Genomic DNA, 17,866 nt, shown 5'->3' with positions numbered 1-17,866 from the left:
AACAGAGACTACCAAGGAAGGGGTCTGGTTGATTAGATAGGTTCGTGAGTTATGTTGTTGGACCAAGACGGTATGGTGTTACACGCTGACAAACAGAGTACCATATATCTTGCAAAAAATAAAAAAAATCAAGTGCTTCATGCAAGGATAAAATATAATGATGTGAGGTTTCACAAGATCAATGAGCTTTTGTCAGAAGGCAATACTTACTCGAGGAAAATTCATATAGATTGCAACCCTATAGATATTCTTACCAAACTGGTCATTATAGAGAAGTTTGAAGCTTGTTTGGGTTTGATCAATGTTACTCGTTGTTGAAGGTGAGGGATGCACCAGATGGATGTGAGTTCGTACGTTTATGAAGGTATAGGGATGAAGGCATTTACAGATTATCTTTACAGAAAGCTTAATAGAATTCAAGCAAAGGTGAAGATTGTTGGGAGACCATTAAGAGGCCGTTGGGGCCGAAGGTCCTGAGATATATGGATATTTTGGTAAATTTCATGTATAGGGTTTTGCTATAAATTTGTAGCGAGTGTTCTTTTTCTATAATCAATTTGATAGAGGTGTGAAAACGAACGACCATAACCCTATTCTCTATTATTAGTGAAGCAGATCTTACCTCATTATGAACGTAGACAATTTCATGTATGATTGTTTGCAATTTCCATTCTTTTCTACATTGTTTTTAGTTCACATTTTTTTCTACAGTTTGCACACTATTTGAACCCCTTGGTCAAGGAATCCTTCCATGAGCATGATTGAAAGGAAAATTGTTTTTTTTTTTTTTTAATGAAAAGGAAAAGATACATAAGGTGTATTTGAATGAATTGTAAGTATAGAATCTGTCACATGATTGATTAATCAATAATATCCCCTCTCACTATCTAATGCTGTAACAGTCGCATCATCTGTCCCTGTGAGATGAGGATGGGCCATGTTAAGGGGCCTCTCAACACTAACCACATTGTGTAAATGAGTTTTTCTCTAATATAAAAATTTAAGGAGAGGCCTCTCCCCATGACACAAGTGTGGGGAGGAATCTAGCTACATGTCATTGGTGCGGAGAATGGTATCATCCATCATCCATATGGGGAATGGGGTCCATCAGATAAAAATAAAAGAAACTTATGTATTACCAACATAAAATAATTATAATTAGGGCAAAGTTCACGGACCCCCCCTATAACTATTCGAAATGGCAAGTACACCCTAAATTTTGCAAAAATATCAACCTTTCCCTTGACGTTAAGCAAGGTTACTCCCAAAAGATAAAATGACAATTTTACCCTCTTAATAAGAGTTACCATCCAAAGTGACAATGTCGATTTTACCCTTTTAGTAAATTTTCTTAATTTTCCTAAAAATTACTAAGAAATCTATCATCTTCCACATTCCTCTTCCCACTGGAGCGCGTTGAGGCACCGTAGGAGAGCACAACCACCATGGGTGGCCATCACTGCTCCAGCTCCAGCTGTCGACTATCAACTCTGGCGACGATTACTTGCATCAACTCATCCACAAAATAACTTCTGAGCTACCAAATCAGCTTCCATTTTGTTGTTGCAGCGGATCTTACTTCGTTTTGGATCCAAAAATCTAGCGGGTGGAAGTATGGGAAAGTGAGAACAGAGGAAATAAATAACGGAGAAAGAAGAAGAACAGAGAACTCCATGGTGGCATATTATCCCCACTAGTCTCCATCGGAATATCTTCATAGGCATCAAAGTTAATGCCACCATAGCCAGGCCGTCCCAGATCAGACCTTGGACCTCCCCAACGATTTCCACCTAAAGCAGCATCAAACTTGGTCGATCATTACTGACGGAAGAGCCATTGAATACGGTAGCTGGTGGCTGGTTACGGAGGTGTGGAGGAACATAAGACGCTTTTGCAGGACGTGAAGTGCTACCAACTTCTTCTTCTTTCTCCTTTTGCATGTATTTCCCTAATCCCCCTCTCCTCTCTTTCTTTTCTTTGCCTCACTTCTTAAGCCTATGCAACTTTCGACTGAACAAAAAAAAAAAAAAAAAAGCCTTTGCAACTTTGCATCATCAAGCAAGCAAGCATTATTCTCTCTCTTTGTGTCTCACTATTCATCTTAGACTCAGAGCTTGCGTTTCATACAAGGTTAAAAGAGCAGGGTGGGGTGGAGTTGCAAGAAAGGGGTTGTAAGAGGAAAAAGAAGAAGAAGAAGAAGAAGAAGAAGAAGAAGAAGAAGAAGCCCCATGGCCCTCTTCCCTGTTCTTGCTTCTTCTGCCGTCAATCAAAGAGAAAATGAAAAGGGTTTCAGATGTTGGAATACCTTCAGGCATTCCAGTGGGTAAAGCAGATTCAACTGTATCCAGAATTATTTGACACTCTTTTGCAGCCTCTGCGAGAAGATGGGGCTAAATATGTCAAAAATTTTCCTTTTAGAACATATGATTGAATTCAGCAAGTTAATAGAAAACTAATGTACTCAATAGAAAAACTATAATTCACGGGTCCAACCAGGATACGTTGACTGCAAGAACAAATCAGACTAGATAAGATATCTAAGCCATCTGATATATCAATACCTACGAGATCAGCTAAGTGTTGAGAGTAAAGTTTAGATCACCCACCAAGTTGATCTTCAGCCTACGAAATCGTGTGGAAACAAAATATCCATGAGCAACATCTCCCTGTATTTAAAGTAATCATACTGTCTATATTCAAGGGCTCCCATATCAGTATGGTACTCCAAGATGTCCTTCTTTCCCTTGGGTTTGGTTGAGTGGGAGAGATAAAGAAATAAAAGAGGTTTAAATGGGGTGTTAGAGAAGAAAATGGGACTGGTGATGGTATTTTGCATTTCAGGAAACAGAAAAACAAATAGACAAAATGGAAGAGAAAGTGGGTCAGTGGGTTCAGTAGTGTGGAGAAGAAAAAAAGGGGTAAGAGAAGATGAAGAAGATGCAGCGACAGTAGCAACGACAGCGGCAACGACAACGGTTAGCGGCAACGACAGTGGCAGTAGTCAGCGGCAACGACAACGGCAAGAAGATGAAGAGACTGATTTGTATTTGAGGTTTTAATCTTAAGGGTATTATGGGAAGTTCATCATGTGGTAAGGGTAATTTTGTCATTGTAAAAGAGTTAACAATGACTTAATTGTGCACGCCGTTAGAAATGGGTTAAGTTGAAATAAAGTCATAAAGTAAGGGGTATCTGTGATATTTTTACAAAATTTAAGGTGTACTTGCCATTTTGAATAGTTATAGAGGGTGTCCGTGAAATTTGCCCTTATAATTATGATAGTGAAGTTTTAATTATTAGTTAGATAAGTAGACAGTAATACTGTCATTGAAAATTGAGATACGAAAGTCGTCTCATTAATTAACCTACTAAGCTAGAAAGACACGACCTTTCACAACCAAATGGATCGAGAAGAATAGATAGAGTTGAGGACACGCCAACCCCCCCTAATCCACCATTTCCACCCTTAATAATAAGATAATTAAATTTAAGGGGACACCCCCAATCACTAGCTTTCCTACTTCTCTTATCATTAGATGGATCGATCATTTGGTTAATTAAGTACCAAATGAATGCAGCATGATAATGATGATGATGGATGATGAAGCCTTGCATGTTGCTTATTCTATCTTCTTCTTCAGCTATATAAATAAATATAATTTTTTCAACTCAACTTGCATGCCATCGATGATTAAAACAAACAAATCAATAATATCTTGAAGAATTATAATTGTCTGAATTAGCATTCAGTAAGAGACAAGACGAGAGGGCACTCATCAAGGGAAACAGAAACAGAAACAGAAACAGAAACAGAGTACCTCCCACCAGAATAAAGGAATAAGCCCCTTCTTTCTCCTCCTTTTCATCTTCTTCCTGAAAATCTTAAAAGAACAAAGGGAATCATCACTAATGGCTGTGGGAATAATCTCTTCCCCACCAGCAACAATTCAGTTTAGTCCACTACTACTCGGAGCTTCTTCTTCTTCTTCTTCTTCTTCTACAAAGAGAAGGGTCTTCATGCTTCACAACAGTCAGACTCCAGCCCAGAAACCAGTTTCATCTGTTCAGATCATCAAATACTCCCAAACCAACAATAAGGTCGGTGTTCATCATCATCATCATCATCATCATCGATATATATATATATAGATCGGTCGATCGATCATTAATCGATCATCGAGAGAGCAGAGAGTTTTTAGATCTCATATTTTGGAATTGCTTTAATTAATTTATTCTTATATATATGCACAGGTTTTCGAGGATGAGTCAAGGGGAATAGTATGTTATCTAGACCATGAGAGTGGGGAGATAGTTTGTGAAGGAATGGACGAAGGCCCACGTCCTTGTCTTCCTCATCAGCTGCCTCACACACCAGCTTACCACGTAAGGTTAAAAATTTATTAATTTCTTCATTCAATTCGATCTTGGAAATGTTTGATCCAGCTAGCTAGCTTGATTTCTTAAGTTCTAATACCTTCATGGGTTTTGTTTATTTATTAATTCTGTGTTCAGAAAACTTGGAATCGTGGATCTCCTTCTACTACACCAAACCTCTTTTCAAATGCTCAGAGATGTTTGATGGATTTCCCTGTCTGTTGTTGTTTACAAGGTTTTGAGAATAATATAACCCTTTAATGATTACAAGATATGGCTTGTATATATTTTTTATTTTCTTAATTCGATCACCCCATATGGCAATATGCTTAATTTGATCATCTATCGATCACTTACTATAGGCTAAACGAACTCATCATCTATCCCTTAATTACTTTAAATTTATAGCTAGCTTATATATCCTCCCCCTTCCCCTTCCCCTTCCCCTTCCCCATCCCTATTTTGCCATTTTTTCTTCATGTCTAAATGCATGTATGGCTTCTTAACTACAGTTGAACTACCCACACACACCAAAATTAAAAGAGGGAAATCCAATGAAAACTCATATAAAGTATAAGAATTCACCAGTTCAAACAAAAGTAACAGATAACGATTACAATTAAATAAAAAAAATACAATAAGGCCTATCAACAGGAAAACAGACAAAAATTTCATTATATAAACTCATTTTTCTTTAGTATCCCGAAATTTTTTTTTTTTTTTTTTTTTTTCCAAAGTCTTATAATTATTTGCTTTCTTAGTTTAATCCGTTCAAAGTGTTAATCAAAGTGTTAATCTTTCATATGGGTATTATTTGAATCATGATACCCCATTAGAAATTAACTGAAACTCTTTAGAGAAAGAGAAAGGCAACGACAAAGACAAAGACAAAGACGAAAGCCAGAAAACAAAGCTTATAGGTTGTTGATAATTCGTGGGAAGCACTCAATGTGTATCTCATCAATTCACTCCTTTACGGGTAGTGGGTTCCTTCTTCCTTGTTGGAAGAGACATGGATAAGACGATGATTGATTGGATTAAGCGTTTTTTGTTTGGCTTGACACAGAAGGCCTCACCTCACCAGACGAAATCTTCTAGCTTGTTCCGGCCCCATTAATTGACTCATTGAGGCTCTCACCATAGCTTTTTCCAATCTCATCGATCCCCTTAGCCCATAGGAATAGGAACACTGATGATCGATCAAACTTATCCCATCACTTACAACACACATACACAAACAAACATATGAACACAAAGAAATTAAAAAAAAAAAATCAGCCATACACCACTGCACTGCATTAGGGTCTATAATGGATTCATGGTCATGGGAAACCAGCTGCATTAAAAGGATAAATGGTAGCACTACACACATGATGGTGCAAGATGACCAGCTGCCCTTATGAAAGGCAACCCTATTGATGCTTTTTTGCACACTCCCATTGATCCTACGCTGGTGCAAAGGCCATACTTCCAGACAGAAAACTCTTTTTATATTTCTCAATGCCCCTATTGAATCATGAATGATAAAATTTCACTTCAGTGTCACATGGCCCCACTCATGTATTAATAGGTGATCGATACTGAAGTGTAACACTTCATTATGTATAGGTGATGTTTAATTTTTCATATATATACTAGCAAATGTGCACATGTGGGCATAGAGTTGCAACAGGGTCGGGTTGGGTCAGGCTTTTCAAAACTCCGCCCAACCTTGATCCCCCCCTTAGTTGGGTTTAGGACCGATCCAACCCTGACCCGCCCTTAGGGTAGGGCTGGGCTTACCCTGATTGGCCCTAATCATGGAGTGGGTGAAGGTAGAGATGCATGGTTTGGACTGATTTGGGGAGGATCTAGGAGAAAATTATCAATTTTACATAAACTAACACTATAATAAAATATATTATCACTTATTATCTTCATATATAATATATTGTATAACAAAATATGTGTGGCATTTAAAGTTTATAATATCTATAGTATATCTTTTTTTTTGGTTGAAATATATATCGTATACCAATACATTTATTATAGTATAACTTAAAACAGGGTTGAGTTGGACTGGGCTGGGCTCATCCCGAGGCCTCAACCCTAACCCGACCCAACCCTGACTCAGGGCCAGCAATTTCCAGCCCTGACCCACCCTCAGGGTCAGGTATCTCAGTCCAGGCCCTGTTCGGGTTCAGGACAGGTTTGGGCCGACAGGGCCAAACTAGCACTCAACATCTGTTAGGTGGCATAGAGAGTAAATAATTAAATTTTGTGAGAGTCTATGTGGGTGTTTTAGTGTGCGTGAGGGAACAAAAAAAAAAGGGGAAGAGAGGGGAGGGTAGACACATATGAGAGGAATATGAGGAATTTGACCTGACATTTTTCTAAAGATTGATTTCCTAAAATCGTAATTGAAATGTCTGTAAATTATTATGCATGTCTAAAAAGGTAGTGTTTTTCTCATATTGTCGAGATTATTCATAGAATATACCTTCTAATTGTAGACATCTTCAGCTTTTTTTTTTTTTTTTTTTAATGTTTTTTTTGGTAGAAAACATCTCATCTTCACCTATTTGGAAACACTAGTTATGGAGTACTCTAATGAAATATATTATACTTTGGTTAAATATATAATTTAAGGCATGCAAACAATAATATTACTCTTCCAAAATTTTGAGCACCACATTTCTCTCCTTTTGTCACCAACAAAAAGAAGGGCAAAATAAAAGTAGATAAAACGTTAAAGCACATGAGTAGTAATTAATCTTTTAATTCCATACCAAGGGCAAAAGAAATCAAAAGGACGAGACTAGCAGAATGCAAATTTCATAAACCACAACTTCAAGTCATTAGGGATAATTTTGGTAATATATATTAACTAAAGCCCGAGAAGGAAAAGGAAAAGGAAAAGTAAGCTATAAAAGAAAAATAGAAACTAGCTACCAACAATAAAAATAGAATGAACAGAATACTATTATATCTAACACACGAACACAAGATAAGGGAGAAACAAAAAGAGGGGTGAATTAAAAGAAAGAATCAAGAGACATGAAAAGAAATTTTAATAGGGATATCAATGAGAGATCCATCTCATTGAGGAGAATGAGATAAGTCTCAAATTGGTAAAGATATAGTTTAAACCCATAACTCAAACTCTAGGAGTTTGATCAAACCATCTAAGATAAGCATTATGGTTGACAATGGTCTAAGGGACAGGAGAACCTTATACTGAACACATATAATCCAATTTACTGTGCAACTCTTTCGCTTTTGGTCGTCATGGTGGTTCTCCTTCACAATTGCTCTTTCACTTCCCACAGATGATACCTATTTGTTGTCGCTGAAATATGAATCGTTGTGTCGTGGGGAGACGTTCGCATCAAGAACCAAAAACCAGGCAAGAGAGGGTCGAAGCGGACTCTGAGCTTGCAACAGTAATATGAGTTGGGAAATTGAAAGAACAAGAGCTTAAGAGATTTGGTGTTTGTTTTACCTTATACCCTACCCTCCTATCTATAGGATCGAGAATGGAGACCCTAATCCCAATAGGAGATGTAAAGGGAAAGTTATATCCTTATGGAGGGTTATCTTTATGAAAAGTCCCTAATCTCTTTGCCGCGGTGGAGAGTTTGAATACCAAAGGATCACAATAGGTTTAACTTAAGTCGTTTGCTTTGGCTTAGTCTCCTACCACGTGTCAACTACCTATAGGTGGGCTGTTTTTATGTATCACTTCTCATCTTCTTTAACAAATTGATTAATCCTAAACTCTTACTTCAATATTTGTCCTAATTCTTTCAATTTGTATGTATTTATCACATTAAATTTTTAAGAATCCCTATGCATACACGAATTTAACTCTAGTAACTAATTAATGGGAAATTGTTCTTCATGCTGCTAGTGTGGAGAGGAATTTGTATACCACATCAATAGATGTTCTGAAAAAGTATCATCCATATAGAATCCACATTTTCAAAAACAAGTGAAAGAAAATAATAAAAATTGGAGGGGGGCAAGAGATTGTTGTCTGATCGTGTAGTGTTTGCACCAGCACGGGGTCAGTGAGAGCGCATACAAGGGCATCAACATAGATGCAATTTCTAATTCCAATGGGGGGGGGGGGGGGGAGGAGTGGTACTTTGTGTGCTCGTAGGAACAGGAGCCACACGACCAGGTAGAATTCTATTTCCCAAAATTTATGTGAAAGGAAAAAACTGCAAACAGGTGGCAGCGTAGCAATCTTTTTCCCATCATTAAATACAAGATAACCCACACGTCATAATTCATCCTTTTGACGTTGGACTCTTTTCCATTACCTTATTATATCTTGCTCTTATTTTCTAAATCAGCACGGACCCACTCCTGTACTACCATTTGGCAAGTCATGGAACATTATATTTCATCTTGCTTAATGATGCATGGTGGGACCCCAAGAAATAATAAAGGGTTGAAAGAGAGGATCATCCAAAGGCTAAAGCTACTGAAAGTAGGCAAAAAGTTTCCCAGATGGCCATCTAAGATAGAATTCTTATTGACGAGCACACCACCTAATTCATCCATATGGTAATTCTGATGACTATTGGAGGAAATGGTTTTGGATGGACCTTGTACCAGATTTTCAAGACTCAAACCCAATCATATTACCCTCTAATGTTTATTTATTCATATATCCTATATCCTCTCAATAATCCCTAGCACCACCTCTATCTATAAGACTCTCTATATTTCAGATGATTTGTTTTGCAATTTGATTTAAATCCTTGTAATCTGCAACTTAACTTGTGAGCAGGTATCTTGGGGGTCAAAATCTTAGTAAAAACGCAGGTCCCCTATGTTACTCATGATCATCGAGACTCTTGATTGCAATTGAATGGAGAAAGGGGGAACCGCGGAGAGGGGTAGGGGAAGGGAGGGAGTGAGAGAGTGAGGAAGACTCAAGAAGACAACATTAGTTACAAGGTTTAAAAACCTAGAGCTAGACCCAGAATCAGCCTCGTTGATTCTGACCGGCTATGAATCAATAGGAACCCCAGAAGAGACCTCCAGATTCATGCTACAAGAGTTAAGATTTAATCAATTAGCATTATGTTACTGACTACTAGAAGGAGAGAAAAAAAACCAAAAAAGGATCAAAATTGAAGATCAAGGAGCATTCTTGACCTATTCCAAAATAAGAAACATTAATCAAACCCTGTGGTCACCGCTTCTGATCCAATTTCTGAAACATGATTAGTGCCTGAAAACTAGGACTCTTGGAACATGAACATCACCTTAAATGCCATTCGACTAATAAAAATTCAAGAATCGCAGCTGGTAACACTCATTTTGTGGTTATAAGCTGGGTAATACGCACAAATGAGCGTTACCCACAGCATTTGTGCGTATTACCCAGCTTATAACCACAAAATGAGTGTTACCCAGCTGAGAGTGTGTGTGTGTATTCACCCAAAAAAAAAAAAACTCATTTGTGCGTGGACATATGCTGCAATTCACGGAGAGGCCACCCACAGCCTTCCCGCATCTTCTCAAGTTCTAACAAGTAATTCACTGATTTCCTTTTTAGAATAAGGACACCATCCGGCATCCGAAGGGAAGAGGGGAGGATTTCTACAATAGGGGAACAAAAAAACACAAAAGGATAAGACCCATAAAATAAGGGCACGACCCATAAAATAAGGGGAAGGGGGGGGGGGGGTATTGATCCCCAGCACAGATCTCTCGCATATACAGGCCCACTGTTTCACAGTATCACTCGTGGGAGGTCAAACCTTGCGTGTTATCTTCACAAAGGTCAGAATGGGATCCACTGGGGGCAATGGTTGGTGCGGACCACTGATCTGGTACCATGAGGAAATAAGCAGACATGGCTTTCCTGAACCGTTTCTTGTATTGCTTGGGTGAGATTACAGTTGGAGATGAATTCTTTGGCCCACCAAGGATGCCCGAAGCCTTCACCCATGTCTCGAGATGCTTGTCCCATGTGTACTGCCTCATAAAATCAATGATCCCAAGAACAAGCTCATGCTTCTCCTCATCCACCCCGACCAGTAGCGAGTAATCCATTACATCAATGGACTGCCACAATTTCAATGTGAATCTTTCATCAGAATATACAAGGAAACTATTATTTCTGCTTATAGACAAAGAATATCTCTCTCATTTTTTTTAAAAACAGAAGCATGCCAGTCAAGGTTATAAGGTGTCAACACAAGAGAAAGTGACAGATGCATATCAATATGATCTCTAAAACTATTTGAGATAATTGAAAAGTAAAATGCAAACTATACAATTGCATCAACTTGGCACAACCCATTGGTTTTGAGCCACATTGAAGATGTAGCACAAATTCCACCTGTTTCAAAGATAGGGCCCTCTGGATTAGCCATGTGTAAAATGTGGTTCTCCAACTCAACCATAATACCCATATTATATGGGTATTAGACTTTTTTCGTTGTAACAACAGTGATAAGTCTGTCTAGCTCCTACAATTGGCCTTTTGACCCCATTTGCCATGTGGAGGACTAGGGGCTGAAATTTTGCAGATGGATGGAGGATCATGTGGCCTAGCTATAACCCAAATTTCAGTGTCAAAAGAACTGCCATGTGATAGCTTATGGGCAGGCTGTAGCACCAAGGCCGGCCGGGCTTGTGTTATCAACTCCCTAATGTACAATTATCACTCAATACAGGACCAAGGGAAATAAACTCATTTTGTTTTCCTGATACATATATACTGCATTTGGAAACCAGGTGGTACTAACACATTCCACTCTAATTTTCCATACCATTTGAGTCTCTGTGCAAAATTCAACATTCAAAATGGACTCATGTCGCGTAATTAACATTTAACTGGAAAAACATAAATTATGCTATGCTAAAGTTCAGAACTCATTTAACCTAATCAACTTTCCAAGATGATGCCGTCTCAAATAATGAAGTCAAACTCAAAACACTATGGAAATCCAAATGAAATGCTTTCATTCCATGTAGTCTCCAAGCACAGCTTAAGAGATGGAAATGCAAGTAACCTTTCCTCATATTGCTAGGAGAAGTGCCTTAGATTTCATTCCATGACACCCTGCCAAGTGCAGTGTATAATTGAAGTAGGCTGAACAGCATTTAATGGACCGGCACTGATAACTACAAAACCAACCTTGTTTAAATCATCACTACCAACAGGTTTCTCCTATAGATAGGTCATGATCAGTTTGGATTTCCTGAGGTGAAGCAGATGTGCAGGAAGTCCATCAGTTCACCAGCAGGAAGGAGGACATCAAGGGGCTGTTGAAATGTGAACAGGATCACAATCATCCTGTAAATCGTAAGTTTGGATACTGTATTTATGCAGATACCACCCCCTGGATGTCCTGGGTGAAAATAAAGCAGTTGACCACAGGCCCTTCTAAATTACACTTCAATGAAATGCATGACAACATGGACACCCCAATCAAGGTTCAAGGATTGGCCTATCCTCATCCTGACTGGTCAATCTGGATCAAGACAGGTTCAGGCTGATCCTTGTGGGATTTGCCAATCCCATGTTTAGGTCAGTCTTCCAGATCGGCATTGGTAAGCACTCATCCAATCCCTAAATCCTTGATCCCAAAATATTAACTATTGAGACAAAGTTCTGATCCGTGAAATTGGTTATGTTAGTCATTGAACTTCTCAACATCTAAGTCCATCAGTTACTTAAGCTTACCGCGAGAAAAGCAGTATCATTCCAGACAGCTCTCTCAAGCAACCGCTTAGCCTTGTTTCCCACAAAAATTGGAGAAGTTGGCATAGCTTCAATCAGATTCTGATCCAGCAAAACTTTATTGCTCCCACTAGAATCCGGATTATACCGTGACCGAGAAGATCCTTTGAGATCATAGAGTCTTGTAACATTCCGGCCAAACAGAAGATTCTCCATAACTAGAACATCCATCCTGGATTCCTTCCCACCCTTAATGTGCTTTGATGTAACCTTCACATAACACCAAGAAGAACAAAAATTAGGCTCTGCAAAAGGCTAAATAAAAATGTGAAAATTTGGAAAAAGAAAAAGAATCAATCAAGCTTCGAACTAAGATGTATCCCCTCAGATCAATGTGATAAAGCGCAGCCTAGAAGGCTTCCTCTATAGACAAAAATCCAATCCCAGTATATGGTTGTAACCTTGCAATTCGATACATTCTTTTAGGAGGTGAAAACATGGTAACAATTTAAAAGGCTTGAGAAGAGAGAATAGTTCACCCAATTAAATCAACCTTTTCCTAGGTGAGACACACTTGCACGCCAAGAAGCCTCTGTACATGGGCTCCATGGTGATATTGACATTTAATAAGAGGAACCCACATCACAATACTTGATGCCACTTCAAGCATCCAGTAAAGGGAATGAGTATAGACAAGTGCGCAGAGTTATCAGCACTCAGCAGTTGAAATTCTACTTTATATACCAGTATACGTATGAGCAGGGATTGAACCAGGAAAAAAAAACCTTCCTGGTTCAAATGGTGAATTTGGAAAAAACATCTATTCAGAGTAATGGTGCCTGTTGCCACAGGAAATATCCAGCCCATCTACAAAATCCAGGCTAGATCTGAGACCTCTTTGATTTATAGAGAGCGGGCAATTGAAGTTGGTTGAAATCTTCAGCTATTCCGAAGAAGATACAATTTCTTGTTCCAGATAGCGTTGAAATTGTCAGCCATTTTGAAGAATGTTAGCAATGTTATAGTGTACCATGATAGGGGGGGGGGAGTGTCCCTATCATGGCTTGGTGTCTTTGTTTGAGGTTTTCCTAGTTAGATTAGGACTTATCTTGTTCTCTTAGCTAAGTAGCTTGAATTGTTTTGTCTCTAGGATTCCTACTTGTTCTCGAAGTTTGGATTCCTAGTAGCTATCTAAGTTGTAAACTCTTTTCCCTTATTATAAATACAATCGGTGGGGGAGCTGTAGAGACATAGAGCCTACGTGCTATTCTCAGCAGTCTCACCCTCTTCTCTCTCTTTCTCTCTGTGGTTGCTGGTATTCAGTGAATGGTATTGTTACATGATATCAGAGATTGAATACCACTGATCAAAACTTTCCTTTATTGCTGTTTTGATAGTTTCTTCAGGAGTTACTATCGAATACTAGTTGCAGCACCTATGCTGCCTATCTGCTGCATAGTGCCCTAGTTTGTGATGATATGGAATTAAACTAGAGCCTTCTACTACTGTTTATGAAGATTCTTCCCCTGTAAGATTTTATTATTCAAGCATACAAGGCCTGGGATTGCTGATTCTAAAGTTTGAATCCAGAATTTTGTAATCTTAAATTACTTCTCATCGAACTAGATGAAGTGGATCAATTTTTGAGGAGACTCAATCCAAGTTTGAAGTACTTCTGGTGGTCTGATCTTCTGCAATCAAAGTTCTCTTATTGTTCCCTACGGTATTCTGTTTTCTGGAAATTTCCAGATTTGGTAATTATCAATTTACTTTTTACCTACTAACTGATCATTCCATCCTTTTGGGGTTATTTTCCTCATCACTAGAGGGTACTTCGATCCAAGTTTCACATACTTTTGTGGCGATTTCATTCTGCTATTGCAATTTCTAAAATTCTGGGTTGATATCTCTCAGTTTGAGGGAAATCTCTGCTGCCGGCTACTGTTGGTCTCTCAGATCAACATTATTACTCCCTACTTGAGTTATTACTACTATTGGTTGTTGTTTTACATGCTGCCTTTGATTCCTATATTGCCAATTTGATGATGGCTGATCCCAAGGCTCCAGTTGACAATATTCATATTCAGATTACTAATATCAAGCTCCATGGTGTATCTAACTACTTATTATGGACCCAAGCTGTTCAAGTCTATATCCATGCAAAAGGTAAGATGAAATACCTCATTTCTGATCCTCCATCTGCTGATTCCTAGGATCCCACAGCTGTTGCAGCCTATAAAGAATGTATGCGTGAAGATTCCACACTCAAAATTTGGTTGTGCAATAGTATGGACCCTGCCATCGCAGCCAATGTCATGTTTCATTCTACTGCAAAGGGGGTTTGGGATGATCTGAAAGAGACCTCTCAAGACAAGAATATATCCTGAACCTATGACCTCTATGAAAACATGTTCAACTTCAAGCAAGGGGACAAGTCCCTCACTGAATATTTCAGCAGCTATAAGGGCATTATTGAGGAACTCCAGATCCATCAACCACTTTAATGTAGTTCTATATTGGTAGGAGACCAACTAGAAGCCAATAACCAAGATCTGTTATGAACAGTAACTCGGGTAGGTCAAAAATAGGTATTTTGGTCAAATTAGGGTTAGGGTTTAATGGATCCTAGGGTTTGATGGTAGGGTTAGGGTAAGTTGATGTAGAGGAGTCTTCCATTGAAGGTTACGTTAAGTTTTAATGGAAAGAAGTATACTGGAATGAATCGGCAGCAAGATTAGAGTTTGGGTTTTGGGTTTTTGAAAAGAGAAGGAGATGGATTTCTAGGGTTTAGGATGGTCAATTTGGGATGGGACTTGGATCGAGTGTTCCTAGTATGGGAGGAGAGTTCGATCAGGTTATGGTGTGATTTGGATGGCTGGTTTGGTCTAGACAGAGTTTAGGTCATGGGAAAATAGAAAACAAAAGGAGGAATCCTAGGGTTTGGGCTGTGAGAGGATTAGAAGAAGAATTTTTGGGGATGAGGATGATTCAAACTCACCGTTGTTGAAGAAGTACTTGGATAGCAGCTTGTTTGAATGGAAGATCCTTGAAAAATCAGAACTTGAACTAGAACTTGAATATAACAGCAATGGAAAAGAAGAGCAGCAAAAAAAACTTTTCATTAATATAAAAAATTCGTGTCCAATACTTGCCCCCCTTACAACCTTATATAAAAGACTCAAAAATAGACTCCTACACTAAAAAGGAAAGGCATAACCCAATTCTAAACCTATTAGGTAACCTAAACTAACTAGGAAACTGAAATAGACTCAAAACAGAGTCCTAATTCAGCCCAACTTACAAAACAATTAAATGGTCACATGACCACTTAAGGTTGTCACATGACCATTCAACCAAATCACATGATCACTAAAGTGATCAGATGACCACTAAAAAAAAAATCTACTGTGTGTAACCTTATTACACATAGCTTGGGCCCATAAAAGTGGCCTATTACATAGAAAATCCATGGGATTAACGGCCCAACATGTATAAAATCCAACCCTAGACTTATTCCTAATAAAACAAACTCATTTCGGTGATGGATCTGCATCACACTTACTACTGATCCGGAGCAATTAAAGCATCAACGAGCTGAGTTCCATGTTGCAAAGTTTCTAGTTGGTCTTCACCCTAACTATCAGACAGTCAAAAGTCAGCTTCTTACTGGAAAAAATGTACCTTCACTGAATGAAACTTTCTCTCGTCTTCAACGTTTGGTTACAACACTGAAAGTCGATCCTTCCCCCACTCCTCGGGAAAGTTCAGGCTTCATTATCAATAGAGGACGAGGTAACTCCTATCCTGGTAGAGGTCGTGGCCAATGGAGATGCCGTGGTCGTGGATCTAATGGTCATGGTATTAGTGCACAACAATCTGATAAGTCTTCTCGCTATTGTACCTTTTGCAACAAACCGAATCATATTGTTGACACATGTTGGGCCAAACATGGTCTACCTGATTGGGCAAATGAGTTAGTCAATTCAGCTATTACTGATAGCTCTATTGAGCACGTGATCACCAGTGAGGCAGTGGCACCACGTCTGCTCCTGGGGCATCTACCACTACACTTGTCTCTCATGATGACTATAATTAGCTATTGAAACGGCTCCAACTACTTGAGTCGTCAGCTTCTACTTCAATGGCCACTTTAGCACATACAAGTAACTTGGCCTTCTTTGCAACCACCCCTTGGATTATTGATTCTGGAGCACCTTCACATATGACAGGTAAGTCTCACTTATTTACTTCATTATCTTCTACTCCACATTACACTCATGTTATTCTTTTTTATGATTCCTCTACTCATATTTTGCTGGTCATGGCTCGGTATCTCCTACTGCATCCATGACCTATACCTTCATGTACCCAAATTGCCCCTAAATCTTTTATCTGAGTCAACTTACTAAATCCCTTAATTGTTCTATTACCTTCTATCCATCTTATTGTGTGTTTCAGAACCTTCAGACCACAAGGACAATTGGTGGCAGTCTTGAGCAGGTTGGGTTATATTATCTGGACGGTACTGGACTTTCTACTGCAACTACTACATCAATTGGTAGACATTCTCCTCTTCAGTGGCATTTTTGTCTAGATCATCTATCCCTGTTCAAGCTTCAATTGATGGTTCCAAGTTGCAAGTTCATCTCTTGTCTCAAGTGTGGAGCATGTGAACTTGGCAAACATCATTGATCGTCGTTTCGTCCTTGTAGTGGTCCTAGGAGTCGGTGTTTATTTTCTCTAGTTCATTCTGATATTTGGGGTCCTTGTCATGTCAGTAATCTGTAGTTTTCTTACTTTGTTACTTTTGTACATGATTATTCCCAATTGACTTGGATTTTTATTTGTTAAAAGATCGTTTTGAGTTTCTTAATGTTTTTCAACATTTTTATCAAGAAATAAAGACTCAATTTGCTACTTCTATTAAGATTTTCAGATTTAATAATGTCCTTGAGTACACTCAGCAAGGAATTTCTAAGTTTTATTTAGATACCGGTATGCTCCATCAAACGAGCTGTTCGTATACACCTCAACAAAACAGGGTGGTCGAACATAAAAATAGATACTAGCTGGAAATTTCTCGTTCTATCACGATTCATATGAATGTCCCTAAACAATATTGGTGTGATGTTGTCCTTACTGCTTGTTATTTGATCAACCAGATGCCTTCTTCTGTCCTTGATAACCAAGTGCCTTATTCTCTTTTATATCCTAATCCAGCTTTCATTGTTCCTCCACGGGTATTTGGCTGTATGTGTTTTATTCATCTTTTACAACCTCATCTTGATAAATTGTCTCCCTAGGCAATCAAGTGCATTTTTCTTGGTTATTCTAGGACTTAGAAGGGGTACAAGTGTATTGACCCTTCAACTCATAAGCAATTTGTAAGTGCTGATGTCCCCTTCTTTGAAAGTACTCAGTTTTACTCTACGCATGTCTCTTCTCCTATTTCTATTATTGTTCCGTTTAATATTTCTCCTTCATTGCAAGTATATCAGTGTCGTACGAAGAATGTGTCTTCCACTTCAGCTTCAGCTCCAGCTCCTGCTCCTGCTCCACCCGCATACAGTCTGATCCTGTTCCACCGGTTCCTACAGATCTCCTTGTTGCTCTTTGCAAAGGTATTTGCTCTTGCACTAAAAAATCTCAGACTGCTTTTCCATCGATCGTTATGTGTCTCTTTCTCATCTTCCATCCTCTATCCATAGTTTTGCTCTTTCATTGTCTACTAACTCTCTTCCCAAGAATCATCATGAAGATCTTTCTCATACGGGATGGAAAGCTGTTATGGAAACGGAAATGGAT

At 38.7% G+C, this 17,866-nt stretch overlaps 1 protein-coding gene across 2 annotated transcripts in view; it reads right to left on the bottom strand.

The window, feature by feature from the left end:
• Nucleotides 1-10,052: 10,052 nt before the first annotated feature.
• Nucleotides 10,053-17,866, bottom strand: part of LOC122667021 (1-phosphatidylinositol-3-phosphate 5-kinase FAB1B-like) — a 65,057-nt gene continuing 57,243 nt past the window's right edge. For both annotated transcript variants that reach the window (XM_043863174.1, XM_043863175.1), the window contains 2 exons: nt 12,065-12,331; nt 10,053-10,437 (listed from right to left, as the gene is read on the bottom strand). In XM_043863174.1, the coding sequence (XP_043719109.1) occupies nt 10,111-10,437; nt 12,065-12,331 (594 nt within the window). In that variant the 3' untranslated portion in view covers nt 10,053-10,110. The remainder of the gene's footprint in view (nt 10,438-12,064; nt 12,332-17,866) is intronic.

Source organism: Telopea speciosissima, chromosome 7 (assembly GCF_018873765.1).
Source record: "Telopea speciosissima isolate NSW1024214 ecotype Mountain lineage chromosome 7, Tspe_v1, whole genome shotgun sequence".
NCBI lineage: Eukaryota > Viridiplantae > Streptophyta > Magnoliopsida > Proteales > Proteaceae > Telopea > Telopea speciosissima.
Note: the sequence above shows the minus strand (reverse complement) of the source record. Positions and strands in the feature narration are given on the sequence as shown.